This window comes from Varanus komodoensis, unplaced genomic scaffold, assembly GCF_004798865.1.
Source record: "Varanus komodoensis strain SLA01 unplaced genomic scaffold, ASM479886v1 scaffold36, whole genome shotgun sequence".
NCBI lineage: Eukaryota > Metazoa > Chordata > Lepidosauria > Squamata > Varanidae > Varanus > Varanus komodoensis.
In genome coordinates, this window is record NW_025335873.1 from 2,848,888 (window position 1) to 2,868,042 (window position 19,155).

The window sequence follows — 19,155 nt, forward strand, 5'->3', positions numbered from 1 at the left end:
AAGGCTTGGGCATTTGATCTGTTATGGAGATTGGTGGCTATTATTTTGTAATTAGCGATTCCATTAATGGGGGCATTCTATTTTGATGGAATTTGCATAAAGTGAAGGATACCTACTAGGAATGCACGGCTGCTGGCAGACATCCTTGCTTCTGTTTCAAAAGCAGCATTTCACCATCATGCTCAGCTAAAGCGCTTCCCTTTCCCCTGGATCCCCTCCTGGAGAGTTAATCCGGCCCCTTAAGTGCTTAGGTGTAGCGAGCCAGAGGGACTCTTAGCAGAGGTGCTTCGTCAGGGAATAAACTCTGCATAGACACCATGATTGGGAAGTGTCGCATGCAACAGTGTGCCAAACTCACGCACACGAGAGATGCATTTGAATCCACATTGAGAAGGCAAGTGTGCAGGTGTGGTTTTGCACACTGTGGAAGGTTGTGGCCAGTATAGTTAAACTGGCACTACAGAGACGTGTCGTCGGAACTCCTTTCAGAGAAAACTCGCTGTGCAACCTTGGCCCTGACATTTTCCTTTTTTGACTAACTGGAGGGAAGTTCTGTGTGATGCCTTGTTTTTTAGAGGGAAGACACAACGGAGGTGAGGCGGTTTAATAGATCCTGCTCTGTCTACCCCTCCTGAGTCATATTTCTCATCTGGGGCCCCGGGGTTGGGTGGCCAGAGTCAGGCCCTGTGCTCTGTTTGCCCATCTGCAGAAGGATCCGCCTGATAAACACTGAACCTGTTTCCAGTTTGCATAGAAAGCTGCACTGTTGTGTGAGCGAAATACAATCGGGCCATTGCAGCCAACCTAAATGACTATAACAAAGTATAAAATAACCAGTTTCTGTATGCTCGTTCTTCTCTTGCATTAGTGATTGAGCACAGCTTTGAAAGTGCAGTATTTGCTTTTAATTATATTTTAATGAAAATTTTAGTATTCTTAATTGTGACATTTAGGATCATTCCAGTCTGTTGTTAAACTATTATTTGGTGTTTTTGCAATGATGATGTGTTATTTATTATTGATAGTGTGGTGTTACTTGTGTTTAATTGTTATTTACGATGTTTTATGTTGTCGGTTTTTTATGATGCAAACTGTCTAGAGAGCCATGTGACTACAAGACGGTATACAAAAGAGCTAAATAAGTGGGATCGAAAGCCCCCCACCTCCAAAAGTCGGTCTTATCCTACAGTAAGTGCATTGACAGTATTTCAACCATAACAGATCTCAACAGCTTTCCCGGGTTTTCTTATGGCAAGTGTCACATTATGTCAGGCCATTTTCTGCAAAGGTTGGTGTCGCACAGACTCTCTGCTTCTCTACTTCTGCTTTTCCGGGATGTTTGTCCGTGTACACATGTGATGGGAGTGTGTTTTGTGGAAGCGCTTCTTTCATCCATCAAGTTGTGGCACATTGCTGGTAGACCTTTTCACTTGGGCTTGCCCTCCTGTTCATTTTAGCATGCATTAGTCTTTCCATCCCACTGTCCTCTTTGAATAATACAGCGTACAATAGAAAAGAAAGAAGATGTAATATTATTTTGTTCATACTTCCTGTCTAAACCCCATGGGCCTGGTGCTGCTGAGGCACTTTGCTTCCAGATTTGAGGTTTCTTGGGATGAGCAAAAGATCTGGGGCAGAAGTCTTTTCTTTGGGAACCCTCCTTTAAGGAGATTAGGAGGGTGGTTACCCAGAGAAGGGCCTTTTCTGCTGTGGCACCCCGGAATATGGAATATACTCCCCAGAGATTTGCCTGGTGCTGACACATTATTCTTTCCAGCACCAGGCCAAAACCTTTTTATTTTCCCATTATTTTGAGATTTAATTGTGATTTTAATATGGGGTTTTACTGTGCTGTGCTACGCTTCACTCTCTTCCATTGCAAGACCATCCCGAAACCTTGCTAGCAGACAGTGTATAAAGGTTTTAGACAAGCAAACAAACACCACCTTGGTCAAGGATGCAACACAATTTCTTGAACCTAAGGATGAAATCTGAATGCAGGGTAGGAAGGCTTGTGCTTTTCTTTCCCTGTAGCTATACTGTTCTCTGTGGCCTGCACAGCGGCCTGACTCAGTGGCGCATCAGTCCTTCTCCCCAGGCTGAGAATAAAAGTCATTTCTTGCCATGGAGCAGAAAGGAGCTTCGTAAGTTGCCAAGGCTGTGAGTTGAGAGACAGGCTGTCACGAAATGGCAGATTGGAGGAGTGAAGCTCCCTCAGGAAGGCAAACGGTTTTGTTCTCACAGCCAAAGCAGCTCTTCTTTACTGCATGGCTAGGGAAAACAGCTCCAAGTCCATTGTCTCTGGTGCTGTTCCCAACAAAGTGTTGGCCATAAGGCCTTGGTGTGGCTTCCAGAAACAATCCTTGTTCTCAGGTTGCTAGGTAAGCTTACTGCACTACCTGTTGAACTTTAATAGCCTTCTTACAGTTCTTCTGGTGGAGCCCAGAAACCTTGGGAGTTCCCCTGAGCATTCTGATAACCTCTGGTATCTCGGTAGCCCACTTGTGGCTGTTGCCCTGATGAAATTCACCGGCAGTGCCTGCTGTTAGAAAGAGGGAGCCCAGTGAATCTCCACCAAGAAGGACTTCCCCAGTTGGGGCAACACCACCAAGAAGGCCCTGTCCCAGTCTACCCAGTCACACAACCAGAGCCTCCCAAAGATGCATTGGTTCCTTTTGGAGCAAGGTAGTTGATAAGATCCCATGGTTTCTACCCTTTTAGGGCTTCCACGGGCACTCAATTTAACCTCAAAAGCAATGAACACGAAAGAAGATTGGTGTTATACCTTCTGATCGTAGGGTATTCCGGCTGGCAGCAGTATTTTGCAGAAATTGTTGATCAGAGCATAGATCATCGTAGTTCCAGAGACGGAAGTAATGGATGGCATACAAATTGTCTAAATAAATAAATAAATAAAATTGTTTCTAGCCGCCACACCGGTACTCAGGCAAACTTTGGAACCTCCTTCTAGTGAGGAAGACAGAAATGTCACCGCATGTGTTTAGTGGGCTGGCTCTCCACCTTTGCGTCATCGTGCCCTGAAGTTTCCATGCGTCCGGCAGATGCAACAGAGCCCGGCCCTCCCTCTTCCTCCGTGCACCGATGCAGCCCTTCCTGGAGCTTAAGTATGACAATGCCGGCATTTTTCATTTCCCTGACATTCCCATTAATAAAGCAATGATCCACGCACAGCTTTGCTGAGTCTGTTCTTTATGCTTCCATCACTCACGACGAGATAATTTCACACAGGATCGTTTTTAAATTAAATGACGATAAAGACGTGCCGGGCTGCTTCGGTGTTCACCAGTTCATGGGAGTCTATCAAGTCATTAATGTGTCGTGACAAACCACTTGACACGAACAGGAGTAATTAATTATTTGCCTAAATAATGGTGAGGTTGGTGCATTCTGTGCTGAGGATTCTTTCCCCCAACCTGTGTTTGCGCCGAAAAGCTTTGCATGCAAATGGGATCTCCGTTTCTCATCTCTGGTGACGCCTCTTGCATAGTCCAAATGCACCATGCATCCTGCATCTGGAAGCCTCTTGGAACCTCTTTCTGTGCAAGTTTAGACAGAAAAACAGCTGGCAGAATCCAGCATGCTGTAGCTGGTTGTGTTGCCTGGGACACGCGGAAAGCTCTAGGCCATTTTTCTGTCTAACGTTGCACAGGATGGTGTTAACACCGGTTGGTGGCCGGTTTGCAGGGGATGCCGTATGAGGAGAGACTGAGGGAACTGGGTCTCTGCAGCCTGGAGAAGAGGAGACTCAGAGGGGATCTGTTGGCGACATGCAGGTATGTGAGGGGGTGTCACACGGAGATGGGTAGAAACTTGTTCTCCCCTGCAGAGGAGGGCAGGATGCGCTCCAATGGAGCCAAGCTCAGGGAGCCAAGGTTCAATTTGGGTGCCAGGAAGCACTTCCTGACAGTTGGGACCCCCAGGGTATGGAATGGGCTTCCACGGGAGGCGGTTGAGGCCCCATCGGTGCGGGTGTCCAAGGATAGGCGGGACGTCCACATAGTGGGCATGTTGTGAGCGGAGCCGGCTGGAGCCGAGGGTCAGACTAGATGGCCCGGGAGGCCCCTTCTGACTCGCTCTGTTTCTATGTTTCTAAACATGTCGCGCCCCCAGCCAAGAGTGATACAGCCCAGGAAAAGTAGTACCACCCTTAAACTGACTTCTCTACAAAGCTAGTTCTCACCTCCAGATTTTCCGTGAAGTTTTCTAACTTTTGCTGGATCGCACTGCCTTGCTTTTGTAAAGTCAGAGCTTTGTCTTTGAGTCTCTAGACCAGGACATTCAGCCAGTGCTGCCCCGTGAATCGGTATAGCCCAACCGCTTTAGGGGAAGACCAGCAGCCCTTCGGCATGAATCGTAGTAGAGTTTGGGTCAACTTGATCTGCTGCATGGTCCATCTTGAGGAAAAGCCTAGCAAAGATGGAAAAGGCTCCAATTTCAGCCAGAGCTGAGCTGTAAAAGGTCAAATCCCTCATTAAAACGATATCTTTCTAACCCTCACTTTTCCCTCCGATATTTAGAGGGTTTCTATTCTGATTCAGTTTTTCTCTCCTGAGTATGGATTTTGCAAGGTTATGGCATTATCAGTACAGTCACTGATTGGCTCAGATCACCTCCCCCAAGAAAGCCCATCTTTTATTTTTAAAGGAAATGTGGGGGAGCCACAGCGAATCCCCCCAAAGCGGTGCACAAGGAAGGCTGTTTATAGACGTTTTCATCATCTTGAAAGCTTCCATATCATTAAAAGGGGGGAGGGATCAGCAGGACCCCTCACTTCACAGCTACGACCCCACAACCCCCAGCCAGCTGGGGATGGTGGGGGCTGTAGTGCCTCAACTCGGCAGGGCCCTCCAAGTTGGGAAGGCTCTTCTAGTCCTAACAGCTTGTGACAGCTATATTTGAAATCTTTTTCTCACTCCCTCTCTTTCAGAGGGTTTTTTTTTTTAGCTTGTCATGTTCTTTGTCCCAGAAGGTTCTTTATTAGCAGCGATTTGAAGAGAGCATCTAATCTTTCAGTGAGTCAAAAGGAACAATTGTGCGCATTTTCATAATCACCATGAAATGCCATGCATACACATGTATAAAAATATATAATAACAGCAATTAGTAGTTAGAATTCTTCCTGTTTCTGATCTCATTGTTTGTTTTTCTTCTAAGGGAACAAGTGCTTATTATTCTAGGGAATATTTTTCTGTTCCAGGTCAAATTCTTTGTCCTTTTGCGACTCCTTTATGCTCAACTGGCACTACGAATGAAATTCATCAGTGTGTTTAAATTTAGGATCGCGCTTGGTAGCCTTTACTAAAAATACCCCGATTTGCAAGGAGACAGATTGCTAACTTGACGATTTGAGGGTGAAGCATGGGGCATGGCGTGTAACGGTGGCGCACTCATTGGCGCATGATGTGGTGCCTTACGTGGGGACGTGTGGTAACAAGGTGCATTTTCTTTCCTGTATATATTCATACTTCCCCACTCCCAGTGCTTGCAGGCTGCTAAAAAAGCAAACCGACATAACAATTCAGGAGATGAAGGTAGCTGCTGTCTTGCAAGCTTTAATTTCTTTGCATCCTCACATGGTTCACACCGACACTTTGCCGGAGAAGGACAGTTTCGCAGAATCTGATCCAAATGTGGAAAGTCATGTGAGGCTGGCTATGCAGGTCACTAGTACAAATAACTGTGAACCTCTAACCTCTCTTCTGCGTTTCCTGCAGCCTTTTGGGTCAGAACTACTGGCGAAACACTAATAGGAAGTTTATCCCCAGCTCGGGAAAATGCAGTCGCTATGCCCTTGTTGCATCCGGCATTCTGTGCATTGTGCCAGAAAGCTGAACTCCACCGTTCTGTTTGCTGCTGCATTTTATCCAGCTTTGAATAAATGCAGCCAGGAAGACCGGAAGTGCATCCCACTCAAACCTGGGCATCTGGCACCAAGTACAACTGCCCCAAGCACATCCAGGGCAACTCTTGAACCAGACGTAGCTTTGAAGAGGGCTCTGCTGCCCTCGTACCAGGAATCAAAGCCCATCCAGAACTTTAAGGGAGCTGTCCATGGTCCTGAAACCCATCCCCAGCCTAGCTTCAGCACCATGGAGAGACCCTCGATGGTTCGGGGTCAAGCCAAGGTGGATACACAGCCCTGCTGAGATTGCCACTGAGGGCCAGTGTGGGACCAGACCACCCAGGGAAACCAGCGGGTTTTCCTCCAGCTTGGCCTCACTGTCTTGCCTCAAGTGCTGCCGGCCACCCGATCCCTCCCAGTTCATCTCTCTCGCCCTTGACTTGGCCTTGGCGTCCAGAGGAAAGAGGGTTGTTCAGTCTGTTTCATGGGAACACCATGTGGAGCTTGCAACCCCTTTTTCAGTGCCCGCTAGAGTCCTTGCCCCTCCGGATTTTTTGAAAAGCTTTTAGTTACAACTCTGGTTTCCTTTTGTTGTAAATGGAAGCTCGTTGAGTCAGGTGGATGACCAGGTCCCAAAAGGATGCTTAAAACTTGCCACCAAAGAGATCCCAGTTAAGAGGAAGCACCGCCGAGATGTTGCCGGTGACACTTTCCACCCTGGTGCGATTTTTTCGAAACCTTCCCCTCTCTTAATGCCTCTCAGTCTCCCTTAAAAGAGCCATTCTTAGGCGCTCGCTCTCTCTCTCTCTCTCTCTCTCTCTCTCTCTCTCTCTCTCTCTCTCTTCCTCTCCCTCCTTTTTTCTCCCTCTCAGCCCACCCGGATGTTCCCTCAACTGTATATTTTATAAATAATCTCACCATGACAGGACTTGATGAGGCTGGTTCTTTGCCGCCGTGTGTTTGTTCCTCTTGTGACAGGACGGCATTAATAACAGACTACATTCTGCGTCCTGCCATTTTTTTTAAGCACAATCATTCCGATAAAGGGCATCTACTTAATTACGGGTCTATTTAATTACAGCTCTGTGGATGCTCGTTTGCTCCACATTGCAGCAAACCAAATCGTTTTGGCATATTTTTCACTTTTCATCCATCCCCCTTTCTTCCAAACTCAGCATCTCTGCAATTTTATATTCTGTTCTTCCTCCGAGAAGCTCAGAATGGTCTGTTTCCCTCCATCATCATCATTTTTTAAATTATTATTACATTACATTTCTATACCTTCCATAGCCAAAGCTCTCTGGGCAGATCACAACATTTTAGTCTCCCATCCAGATTTCAACCAGGCCTGACCCTGCTTAGTTTCCAAGATAGGGCAAAACCAGGCACTTCAGGCTATACAGAATATATCTTACCCTCCTTGTGAATAACCCTGTGAGGTAGGGAATTCTTTGCATACAGGCACCCAGGCAGTCTTGGAGCAGACTGGTGCTTTGACTCCCAGCCCAGCTTTCTTAAATATTTCTACTTTCTTCCCGTAAGCAAGGCGGAATTCCCATCAGAACAATATGACGGAGGTGCCCCGGCCTGGAGAAGTCGTGGGCTCTCCCACACTGGAGGTATTCAGCTGCAAGGACACAAGAACATGAGCCCAGACCAAAGGTCCACTTAGTCCAACATTAGACCTGCACTGAGCGTGGGCTGGACTTCCGCAAGCCCCAGTATGTTAACCGTGCCCACACTGGGTTTTCCAGTTGTTTGGAGTGGTGGATTGCTGGGGAACGGAAGGGGGACATTTTGCCTGGCAAGACAGCTCCCCACCCTGTAAGTAATCATGGCCTTGCACCAATGTCTTTGCAATGATAGTCATAATGATCCTGTAGAGGCGGAGTTGGGGACAACTGGATAGAATGGATCTTGAAAGGAAATATTGCTGATAGCAATTGCAAGGATTGTCCAGCCCTGATTTTAATGCAGATAGTTACCAAACGTCCATCTCCTCTGCATGTGGAAAGCCGAGGGGGAACCTTAACACCTGATGATTCACTCAGGAAGCCAAATCCTGGCCACGGTTGTGTCAACTTTTTAATTTATTGGAAAGGGGATTGAACTCTGAATTCTAACCTGCTGTGCATGTTGGTTTGAAATGTTCTGCTTTGAAATTGCTTTGAAATGGCAAAGCAATCCATGTATGTCAACTCAGAAGTAATTCCCGCAGAGTTCAGTGGGACTGAATTCCAGTAAATATTGGTTTATTTCATAAATATGTGAAATAAATATTTTTATTTGCATAAATTTGTGCATATTTGCTACAGGAATGACGTTTCTGCTCTGCTTAACTCAGGCAATGTTTAAGTTGTTGATTTTGTTGTTTTACATTTATCTGTCATTTTTTTTTTCCTGGCAAAGAATCCAAGGAACTTGCAAAGTTCTCCTTTTCCCCACAACAGCAGCCCTGCAAGGTCGGTTGGGCTGAGAGTCTGTGACTGGCCCAAAGTCACCCAGCTGGCTCCATGGCTGAGCGGAGACTGGAACCCGGATCACCTGAGTCCTAGTCCCACACTCTTAACTGCTATTTTACCACTAAATAAAAATTTACACATATTCACTTAGTGACAAATAAAATATGAGAGACACACATAAACATACAGACAACAAACATAAGAATAGGAGAGACCTATATTAAAAATATTTCATTTTCTGTCTCCCTGCCCACCTTTCCAGAAGTACTAATTGAAGCTGGGTTTTTTTCCATTTCAACAAGCTAGCTACTACATCCATTCTGGCTCTTCTAGGAAAATGTGCAACAGATTTTCAGAAAACTGGACCTTTACACAACAAAACAATAACCAAAAAAAAAGTCCTCACTATTTCACAATGCCACAGCTTCTGCTCTTTTTTTTCAATCCACCGTACAGTGAACAACATATAACGGCAAATCCAGAGCTTCTCTCTGGTTCCTACAATAATGCACAGTTTTCTCTGTTTGTCTTTTCTTTTCAAATTTCCAGAAAACAAATGAATAAAATATTGATTCGGAAGGATTTTTAAAGACCATGAAACACATCACCCGTGCAGAATAAATGATGATTGCATTTATACGCTCAATAATTGTCACGCAACTGGTATCTCTGTCCTTTGATCAGCAGCTGTTTCCAACTCTGGAATTTGGTTGTGTTTAATAGCTTGCAATCAGATGCTGGCATCCAATCTTAGCTTGGCAAGGAAGAACCGATTCACCCTACAAGTCACACACCCTTTCGAATTTCAAATGTCAGCATCTCTTTTCTTCTTTGTTTAAATAATCTTTTAATTATTATTTCAAGAGCTTCCCGGGTGTATCTTGCTGGAAACCTTGCGAAGAGCAAGGAACAGTCTGTCCTTGTGGTTCGGGCACTGTTCTGTACATATTTTCTCCACAAAGGGTAAAAAACAAGCCAAATACTTTGCTTTTCCAATAAATCTGCCCTTGGAAATTGGAATGGCCTTCCTGGGGTGGCCAGTTCACAGACTATTTGGTTCTAGCCTGGTCATATTTCTCTCCTTCCCAGACAGACACCCCAATTAGCTGTCAGCAGCGGGTTTTAGAGACCCAAGAGGAGGAGAGATTTTTTGAGGTGGGCTGCCTGGCGAGAAAGCCCCTTCGGCAACTCTGGGAGGTTGTATTGAGTGCAGCTCTGTTGATGCTTCTTTTGTGTTTTTCTTCCAGCGATGGAAGGCGTGCCTTTTATGATCTCGGAGAAGTTTGCCTGCGCTTCCCAAGGGGTGAGTGTTGTGTATTTTCCTGATGGCTCCTGTTGTCATTTCTCCTCCTGTGCCGGTCTCAGCAAACCTCATCACCATGGACAGCTCCTTCAAAGTTCAGGCTAAAAGCTGCAGCAAATATACTGCTTTCTCAGCAGCGGAGCTGTTCAGTCAGATGTCTTTTGATGGCTGTTTGGCCCCCATAGAACCACCATGTACAGAGGCAGTCTACCTCTGGGTACAAGGTATAGGAAAATAGAAAGAGGGGAGTGCCAACATTTTCTGAGTTTCCTAGACCATCTCTTCTGACACTCTTGGGAACTGGGCTTGGGCGAGGGTTGTTGTTTGGGTACATACATGAATCTGTTGCTTGTTATGAACCGAAATGCAGTCTTCTGTTATCCACTTGCACAGTCCTGGTTTTCTCTGAACCAGCAGAAGGAGGGCCACATGCTGTCCCGCTGTAGTTTGCGGCGTTGTCAGGGGGCAGTGGGGGAGGTCGTTCCCATTGTTCATATTAAAAGGATGAATTTTGCAATTCCCACATGCAGAAAACCAGCATGTCAGGATGCGAGGCTTTGCCCTGGCTTTTCCCACTGCCTTGACGGCTGGCTGTTTGCCTGCAAGGGCGGTCCTCTCTTTTTGCAACACGCAGCTAAAGCGGCACCGTTCTGGCGGCTCCTGCGCTCCCTGAGAACCGGACTTGGCCCAGTTTCCAAGTGCGTTTGAATCGGAGGCAACGGGTCTGTGCGTGCCTCTCCTCGCTTCCCCACTGGCCGGGCGCTACCTGATCTTCCGCAGTGCCATCCCTATTTCTGGAAGCTGCTTAGATCTTGACAAATGCCAGCCATTCCATGCGGGGAGAGCAAAGTAACTTTAGCTGGCCCGGCTCCGCTCGTTGCTGTGGTGACGCTGGCTGCCTTCCAGCTGCCACGGAGAGGGAGGCCTCCCCGGCCCTGTTTACCAATTCCTGTCTCGGAAGTTGAGAGGTCGTTACATCCTAATGAGGCAGCAGATGGACCTCTGCTGGAGGCCAGCAGCAGAAACGCAGCCTCCAGAAAAGCCCGTCCGTCTTCACGGCTTGCCCGTCCGGCTCAGGCGTGCCGGAGAATGCCTTCTGCACAGCCGCGTTCCCCCTGGGTTGGAGCAAAAGCCAGTGGTGGCACGTGGACTCCGGGTCCCCCTGCCTTTTGGGCTCTGCAAGGAAGTGGCTTTCTGGGCTGCAAAAGATGTCCCCCTCCAAGCAGGGACTTGGAGTGCGCTCTGGACAGGCCTCCTCGTGTCCTTTCCACCACCTTCAGAGTTGGTGAAGGCAGAGCTTTCTCGGTGGTGGCACTGAGGCTCTGGACCTCTGCTCCACTGGAGGGGCCCGTGGCCCCTGCAGTGCAAGGCTATCCCATCAGGGCTTTGGCCTTGACCGATCCATGGCATGTTTAGCTGTGCTTGTGGTGTGTTGTGGCTGCAGATCCTGTCATCCCCAGACACGGATGGGCAGGGCAGTCCAAGGCACCTGGTGGGGTGGAAGCGTGCCCCAGCCTGTAGCAGGCCAGGATTGGGCAGGAAAGGTTCGACCCCACCTGGCGAGTCCAGATTGCGTCATTGGTGCTTTGAGCCACTTGGCTGCTTAGGGTGGATTGGGACCCTTGGGCTCCTCCAGTGCTCCTCAGGTGGAGAATTCGCACGGAGGGACCGTAGCTTGGTGGGAAAGCTGCACCTCTGCACAGAGAAGTCCCCGATTCGGTCCCGTGCATCTCTGATTAAAAGCAAACTTTGCCATGGTTGGGATTCTGTGCCCAACACTTTGACAGTTAGCAGCTGCCAGCCAAGGGTTAAACGAACAGGCAGCCTCTAGATCTTTGGACTACAGGCCCAGCCAACGTAGCCAGTGTCAGTGCTTCCATGTAGCCTGAAGTGCCTGATCCTGCCTAATCTTGGAAGCTAAGCAGCATCAGGCCTGGGCAGAAGTGGGATGGGTGACTTGAATGTATGAGTCTATTGCTGTCAACTGCCTAGAGAGCTTTGGCTATAGGCAGTATAAAAATGTAATAATAATAAAATAATAATAATAATTCTGCGAGTTGTAGTGCAAAACATTTTCTGGCCCCAGATTACCTATCCTTGACCTGGTGGACAGATCTCTGGACTACACTCCCTCCTTCAAACATGACTGCTCTTGACTTCTCCAGGCCTGCCTTCTCAGTCATGAGGGTTAGAAACTTGGTGTGTGGCTGGCGTTGTGATGCAGAATACGGTTCAATGCTAACAGCAGCGTGGCCTGCACAGACACACCAAGTGGGCATACTTACTTCTCCGAATGCAGCATTGCCTCACCTAATCACCTGATTAAAGGCATTGCAGTCGATTAGCAGTATTGGCTTTAATTGTTTTAAATCACCCAGCAATTTACAAATGGACAGCAGTGATTGTGCCAGTGACCGGCACACGCATTCTTTTTAGTCCAAGAAATACAGGGCAGCTGTCTCATTTGAATCAGTACCTGCCATCACATGCCACGCCTTTAAAAATATTTCCCAATCACAATAATTAACCATTTCTTAATAAACCAGGAGCACCTTTTTAATCTTTCAGAAAAGATTGGAAAAAAAGAAAAGATCGATGCAAGACATAAATTGACCTAAACTGCAGACTAGGCTGGAATGGGACCACAGGTGTTCTGTGTAGGTAAATGCATGGAGCCATTGGACAAATTCCTGGCGTAGAAGCTCTTAACATTTCCTGGTCCAAGTGGGCCTCTGCAGCCTCCAGATCAGAGGCAGTGTCTCTGTGTGTGCCCATTGCTGGGGAACATGGGTGTTATAGGTTTCCTCCAGGCAGTGGCTGTCTGCTGGCCTAGATGGAACCTCACTCCGATCCCGTGGGACTGTTCTTATGTAGTCTGACACACCTGAAGGCCATCAGGCCGGGCTTGGCCACTGCCCCTGAGTGTCTTTTACCCCAGCTTGCTAGGAGCTTTCGAGAGTGGGGAAGCTGGGATTCAGCCTCCGAAGGGTCCGGCACCGTGTGTTCGTGGTCAGTGGGTGGCATTCCTCTCTTGGCAAGTGGCCCTGCCGGACTGGGCTTTGTCTCGGCCCCTGCGGTGTTGCTGGGGAAGCCGGAATTCCACAGCTGCTAGGCCGGATGCCAGAAGAGCTTAAGCCCCGGCTAATCTTCCTCTTCGGATTCTTCCAACGGCGTTGTCAACGCACGGGGGGCGTGCTCGGGGCAAGGCTGCCAGGACTGCGTCACGGTTGTGCTAGCTCAGGGGAAGTCAAGCGCACGCATTCCAGATACGTTGGACTACCACCCCCATCATCCCTGGCCAAGCTAGCCGAAGGTCAAGGGCTGCTTTCCTCCAAAACATTTGGGAAAGCACTGTGTCTGGTAGCGCTAAGTGTGCATGATCTTTGTCAGGAAGGGGACAGTTTCTTAACCCCCATGCACTGAAAACTACCTGATATAGAGGCCTTCTCCAACCTGATGCCTTCCAGGTGCATTGGACTACAGCTCCCATGATTCCCCGCACTTTGCATCCACCACTTCCGGTTTGTGGTGGTATAGAAATGCAAATGATAGTGTGAAGCCCAGCTGGGGTGGAGCAAAGTGGTACCATTTCCACAGCTCACCTCCTCAGGTTGGGACACAGATGGGTTCATAAGGAGAGCTTTGGGAAGTGAACGGTAGATAGGGTTCAACAAACTGCTTTGTGTATGCTCAGAGACTCGTGTGAAACAAGATCATTAACAAGGAAACAGTTTGAGTTTGAGGCTGGTGCTTGTCAGACGGAGAAATACGGCTCTTGGCGATTCCCACCTGGGCTTTCCCCTAAGGAGCCCAGGGTGGCGAACACAGTTCTTCTGGATGGACTTCACAGCAACCTTGGCAGGTAGGCCAGGCTGCATATAAGAGAGGCACAGAGTGAATTTCTGGGCTGTCCGTTGGTTGTCAGATAGGCTGCAGTAGCCATCTTGCAAAGAGCTCCTCCGTGTCGCTTCCAAACCCCAAGGTCATCGGCAGAGAAACATAGAAACAGAGCGAGTCAGAAAGGGTCTCCTGGGCCATCTAGTCTGACCTCCGGCACCGACTGAATGGGTGCTGGGTGCTGAATAGATGAGGTGGAAAGGAGAAGGGATTCTGGAGTAAGGGGACCGGCCGGCCCGTTACCCGTGGCCGGCCGCTGCACTGTGCTCTTCCAGTCAACAGCGGAAGACGAGCTTACTCTCCCAAGCCTTGTCATGACGCAGCTTTGTCTGCAAATGTGTTACTGTGTGTGTGGATTTCTTTGGCACTGCAACTGCCTTGTCCTGATCTCACTTTAAGGTAAAACAGATACTCCATGTTTGCTACTGCCACCCAAATCGGAACTCAAGGCGGCTTACAAAAAGGAAGCATCACACTTGGAAACCATCTGCATCGCGAAATCCCAGGGCAACCGTTCATAAGAGAGAAGTTGTCGAAGGAAAGGGCATTAAGCAACAAGCATTAAGCACCAAGCAAGAGAATTTGCCATTAAGCAGCCGAGTGCTAATCGCCTCTCTCAGGCATTTTTATTTGAGATTTTTAATTTTAGATTTAATGGCTACTTTTATGATTTACTCCCAAGGGAATGAAAAGCAAACTCTGAGGGTGTTTTATTCTGTATTTCGAAGAATATATATTGTGGAACAGAAAACTATAAATGTTTGAACATATACATATATTTGATAATATATAGCTTTATTCTTTGAAATACAGACTAAAATATATAGAATAAAATACATAGTTTTGAAAAATAAGTACACACACACACATATTTACCCTGGCACTTCTCTTGTGTTATTTTGAATGTCCTCCCAATTTTTTCACCCACCTTTTACAAGGCATGGTTTTGCCTGTTCCGCTTGTTTCCATGTTTGGTGCACTTTTGGCTTTTTAAATTATTCTTTCGACTTTGTGATCTTCCCAGATAAGTTGTATTATTGGGCATATATATAATGTGGATATACAGTATGTACAGAGCGAAGATCAAACATTTGCTTTTGCAGGTAAGTATTCTGAAAGCCCAAATTTTGTTCCTCCTTTCTCAATGGGGGTAGGGGGCAGGTAAGACCAAAATAGGTAGGGACCCCAACCCAGCGGGTGCTCCTGAGGAATTTACGGAGTTTTGGTGACCTACCTCTTTCTTGCAAGCGATGGTTGTGGTGGTCACAAACTGGAGCATGCTTTAGCTGAAACACTCTTCATCTGAACATTTTTGGCCTCTCTTCGTAGATGCAGCCGGTTGATCTCTTGGGCATCACCATCAAATCCTTGGCAGAAATTGAAAAGGAGGTAAGGGCTTTTGGGAATGTATCTTCACTCCTTGATCCCATCCTCGTCTTCTTTGCACATCCAAGGAAGCGCTCCAAGGGTGCCACATGCGTCCCATGCGGTCTTTTCGGTTGAATATCCTGCAGTTCCAAATATGTGCCAAGAAACAACATTCGACAGCATCTCCAAATGCACACCTTTGCATGTTTTTGTCCCGCATTTGAAAAATAATGATTGCACAGTGTCTGGGAGCAGCAAGACATTAGCGCCTTAGTGATTCCTCTGCATTTTCCCCATCCAAAAGAGAAATGCAGGGTCTGTGCAACTGAAGAATTGGTTGAGGGTCAAGAGACAGGTCTGAGAGGAAAGCACAAGCTGGCCCCGAAGGCTTGCGAGACTCCCTGCACAATCCTGCAGCATCTCAATCTGGCCCAAAACTACCTTTCTTAAAGTTGCTTCACTCCAGAAGAAGCCGAAAGGTCAGGTTTGAATTAGCATCATCAAGCAATTTAATGTCACTTAGTCTCCCAGCGCTAAAAAGGGGAAGCGTTTTCGTTCAGCCGCTTAATTCTGGCATCTTCACAAAATCCCTTTGATGAGGGAGCCATACAGAGAAAGAAGCTTGAAGGGCTTAATTTTATTCTGATGATTGAGGTTGGTTCCGCTCCCCCTTCCCTCGCCTCCCTTGCTTCTCCGCTTTAGCAGCCAAGTCTCCGGTGTGCAGTCACACGTAACGGTCTTTAAACGAACATATTTGCTAACTGGCAGGAATTCAGGGTGTTTTCCATTTTTCCTTAATGTTGATTCCAGCAATTTAGCTGGGAGTTTGGGTTATTCCCCCCCCCCCTTCTCTTTCCCCACCACCTCACCACAATCCCAAATGACTGGAGAAATTCGTCTTGATTATAATTGTTCTTACCCACGCATATCTAATTTGTGTCTTTTTAAGTGTTAATTAGTAAACAGTTTGAGCTGACATCTTTATGCGTTTGTGTGTTTGAAAAATAGCACTTATTTCTTATTTAGCAGCGGGCACATGCCGCTCATCACAGTATCGCGACATTGACGTAAAATTAATGAAGCCGTATCTTTTCTCAAGGCCTCCTTGGAAAAGCTGCTTCTCGGCAGAGCTCTCCCTCTTGCCATTTAATTTTATTTGGGTTTTGTTCTTCTCAAGCAGAGGTGTTCTTCTCTTTGTTCTTCTCAAGCAGAGTGACCATACATCTTCTTCCGCTGATCAAGTTTCTTTTCATTTTGCAATCGTGCCGAACCCGTTTCTCAGTTACCTAAGCTGCCAGCAGCGTAGCACCTGGAAGAGGCACAGTGTCGCATCTTTTCTTCTTTTCGCTGCATCCTAACTTTCCTTACTGTAAACTTTCAAGAATAACCAGGTGTTGATAATGAAGAAGAATTTGAAAAAATAATAAAGCGAGCCAAGGCGGGTCTTTTGCAGTCGCACAGTGCCCTCTGGAGGCAGCGCTGTTGATTGCATCTGGAGGAAAACCACCCCGTTTGCTCGCTTACAAAATGAAGGCTTGCCATCCAAGTGGGGTGGCCAGTTGGTGGCCCCGGGGGTGGAAATGCCCCCTGCTCCCTGATCATTTTATCATCCGGTCCCCCAATAGTTGTACCAGATTGCAGCGCAGGGGTGGTAAACCCTTTTGTGTGTCAGCTGGAAGGAAAAGATGTGGATACGGTGAGAGCTTTCCTGTGTGGAGTTTAATGGTGGCTGGCAGAGACACGAGGCAGGGCTGGTGCTTGCTTCTCTCTTGCCTCTCCCCTCTCTGCGTCTCTCCTTCCCTCTCCGCCCACTGCGCCCTGCAGACTATCCGTTCGGCCCGACTCTGGGCCCCTTTCCACCCCATCCCCATGTCTTTGCTGTCCTGTCTCTTCTGTCCTGTCTTACTCCATCTGTCCCCGCCTCTGGATGCGTCCCTGCAGTGACCTCCCCACAGGCACCGGGTTAGAAGGAACAATAGCCCGGCCACGTGGTTTGACCCACAAAGTCCTTGGCGCTTCTTTTGCTCCTGCTGTCCATAAAGCCACTAAAAGGAAACCCATTTTCCTTCTAAAGAAATTTTGCCTCTCTTTCCTTTCCATCATCCCCCAAAGCTTTAACTGCAGCCAGGGACCTGCCAGAACTACATCTCCCATAAGCCTCAGACAGCATAACCAGTGATTCCAAAGATCCATCCTTCATACCAGCGAGCTAAAGAGGGTCAAATGTAACACCAGGCTTCCTTTTTCATTTTTTAAAGGTAGATTTGGGGTGGGGACTGTAATAACAGACCAGTTCAAAGAACTTTTATGGGTAAATTGGTGAAAAGCAGTATTTGAAGATTAGATGTATTTTATGTTCTGTATGTGAGCCTATTTGCAATCCTTTAGTAAGCAAATCAAAGACCAAGTTCTGCCAGGAAAGGAACAGCCTTGCCTTCCATAAAAGTGGGTCATATCATTCTAACCCTTTTAGAGTTCTTCAAGAAATAAAAAAATGGACCTGGGTATTCCAGCAGGCAATGTTTACTTGGATTCCCCATTAAGTTTTTGGCAAACTGCCTCACCCAAAACTTCCCAGTGAGCTAAGCAGTCCTGGGATAAAAGAAGGGGTCGTATCAGTAATGGGTGAAAGTACAGAAAGCTGAGAACAGGCATAAAGGGTCCGTTCTCACCCCAGAGGGATGGGGACGCTGGAGTTGCAGAAACATCACATCTGTGTTGGGATTGGTGCTTTTTAAATGGTTTGCAAGTGATCCAGAATTCAGACTGAGCTGCAGCACAGTGGCCAAGTTTGCTAATGACCCCAAATGATTTAGAATGCTGACGACGAAAGGAGATTGCAAAGCGCTCCAAACGGATCCGTCCAAACTGGGAGAATGAGCATTAAAATGACAAACACTGCTCAGTGTAACTAATCGTAAAGCGATGCGTCTTGGGGAAAACCGTGTTCACATGGGTGGGATCCAAGCTGCAACAACTGACTGGGAAGAGGATTTTGGGATTGCAACTGTTTGATGAAAATGACTTTCCCATGTGCAGCTGCTTGGGAAAGGCGAATTCCATGTCAGGCATAATCCGGAAAGGCACTGAACATGATACAGCCGAAACCACATCCCTTGGTACAACCGTGTGATGTGATGATGCTTGGACTGCTGTGCACAGGTTTGGTTATTGCACCAACGCAAGAATTTTGCTGGCATAGAAAGGGGCAATTAAAATGGTCCAGGGGCGGAGTGTCTCCCCCTGAGGAAAGGGTACATGGTCTGGCATGGTTTGGCTTCTGGCGGCCTTCCCCAATCCTGTGCCTTCCAGACACGTTTGGACTGCAGCACCCAGAATTCCATGCCAATGGCCCTGCTGGATGAGAATTCTGGGGGTTGTGGTCCAAGTGCCTCTGAGGTCCCCCAGCTTGGGGAAGGCTGGGGAGGGGGGGGGAGTGAGTCAAGGGATGCCATGTTAGGGGTCTTCAGAATTATGCCTGATGTGGAGAAAGCAGAGATGGAGACGGAATGGCGGGAAAGTCAGGTCAGATCCAAGGAAGTCCTGTTTACATATGTATTATTAATTTCTATCCCGCCCATTAATCAGGAGGACTCTCTTTTTATTTTTTATTTTTTTTTTATTTTTTTAAAACTTTTTTAGACCACTCCTTACCATGGTCCTGGACAGTTTAACAATAAGACAAAATAGAATAAAACACAGGGTCCTAGTCAAAATCTTAACCAATCAACAATAACACCCATATTAAAACAGTCAAATCTTAAAACATTGGCAAAATAAAAAGGGTTTTCACACAGTGCTTAGTTCAACTTTGGGGTTCACTTCTACAAGGTGCCGTGATGGCCACCAATGTGAGGGAGGGCTTTGAAAGGGGATTGGACCCATTCATGAAGAAGAAGGCGATCCATGCTTCTAGTCCTGATGGTGCCAGGGAGTGAACAGAACATGGGGTGATAGAGAGGCTTTGGGACTGATTATGCCTGGATCGTATTTTTGGGTGGGCAGGGACCATGGGAGCTGTAGTCCAAAGCAGCGGGAGGGCATCAAGTTCCCTACCCCTACTGTCGGGTGGCTTAGGTGGTCCTCCTCTGCCTTGGCGTTTCACCCTTGCAACACCCCTGCAAGGTAGGTGAGGCTGAGCAGCAAGGACAGGCCCAAACCACCCCCTGAGCATCATGGCCGAGTGGGGGCTGGACCCCTGAGCTCCCCTTCTCCAGTCCGTCGCCTCTTGTCTCCCATGCGGTCCTCCCCCTCTTGTGCTT

General features: G+C 47.5%; 1 protein-coding gene across 4 annotated transcripts in view; it reads left to right on the forward strand.

Moving 5' to 3' along the window:
* Positions 1–19,155, forward strand: part of MVB12B (multivesicular body subunit 12B) — an 83,720-nt gene that overhangs the window by 59,594 nt on the left and 4,971 nt on the right. For 2 of the 4 annotated variants that reach the window (XM_044439869.1, XM_044439867.1), the window contains exons 8-9: positions 9,573–9,628; positions 14,855–18,519. In XM_044439869.1, the coding sequence (XP_044295804.1) occupies positions 9,573–9,628; positions 14,855–15,028 (230 nt within the window). In that variant the 3' untranslated portion in view covers positions 15,029–18,519. Of the gene's footprint in view, positions 1–9,572; positions 9,629–14,854; positions 18,520–19,155 lie in introns of those variants that run through there. The other 2 variants (XM_044439868.1, XM_044439870.1) reach the window with 2 other exon arrangements.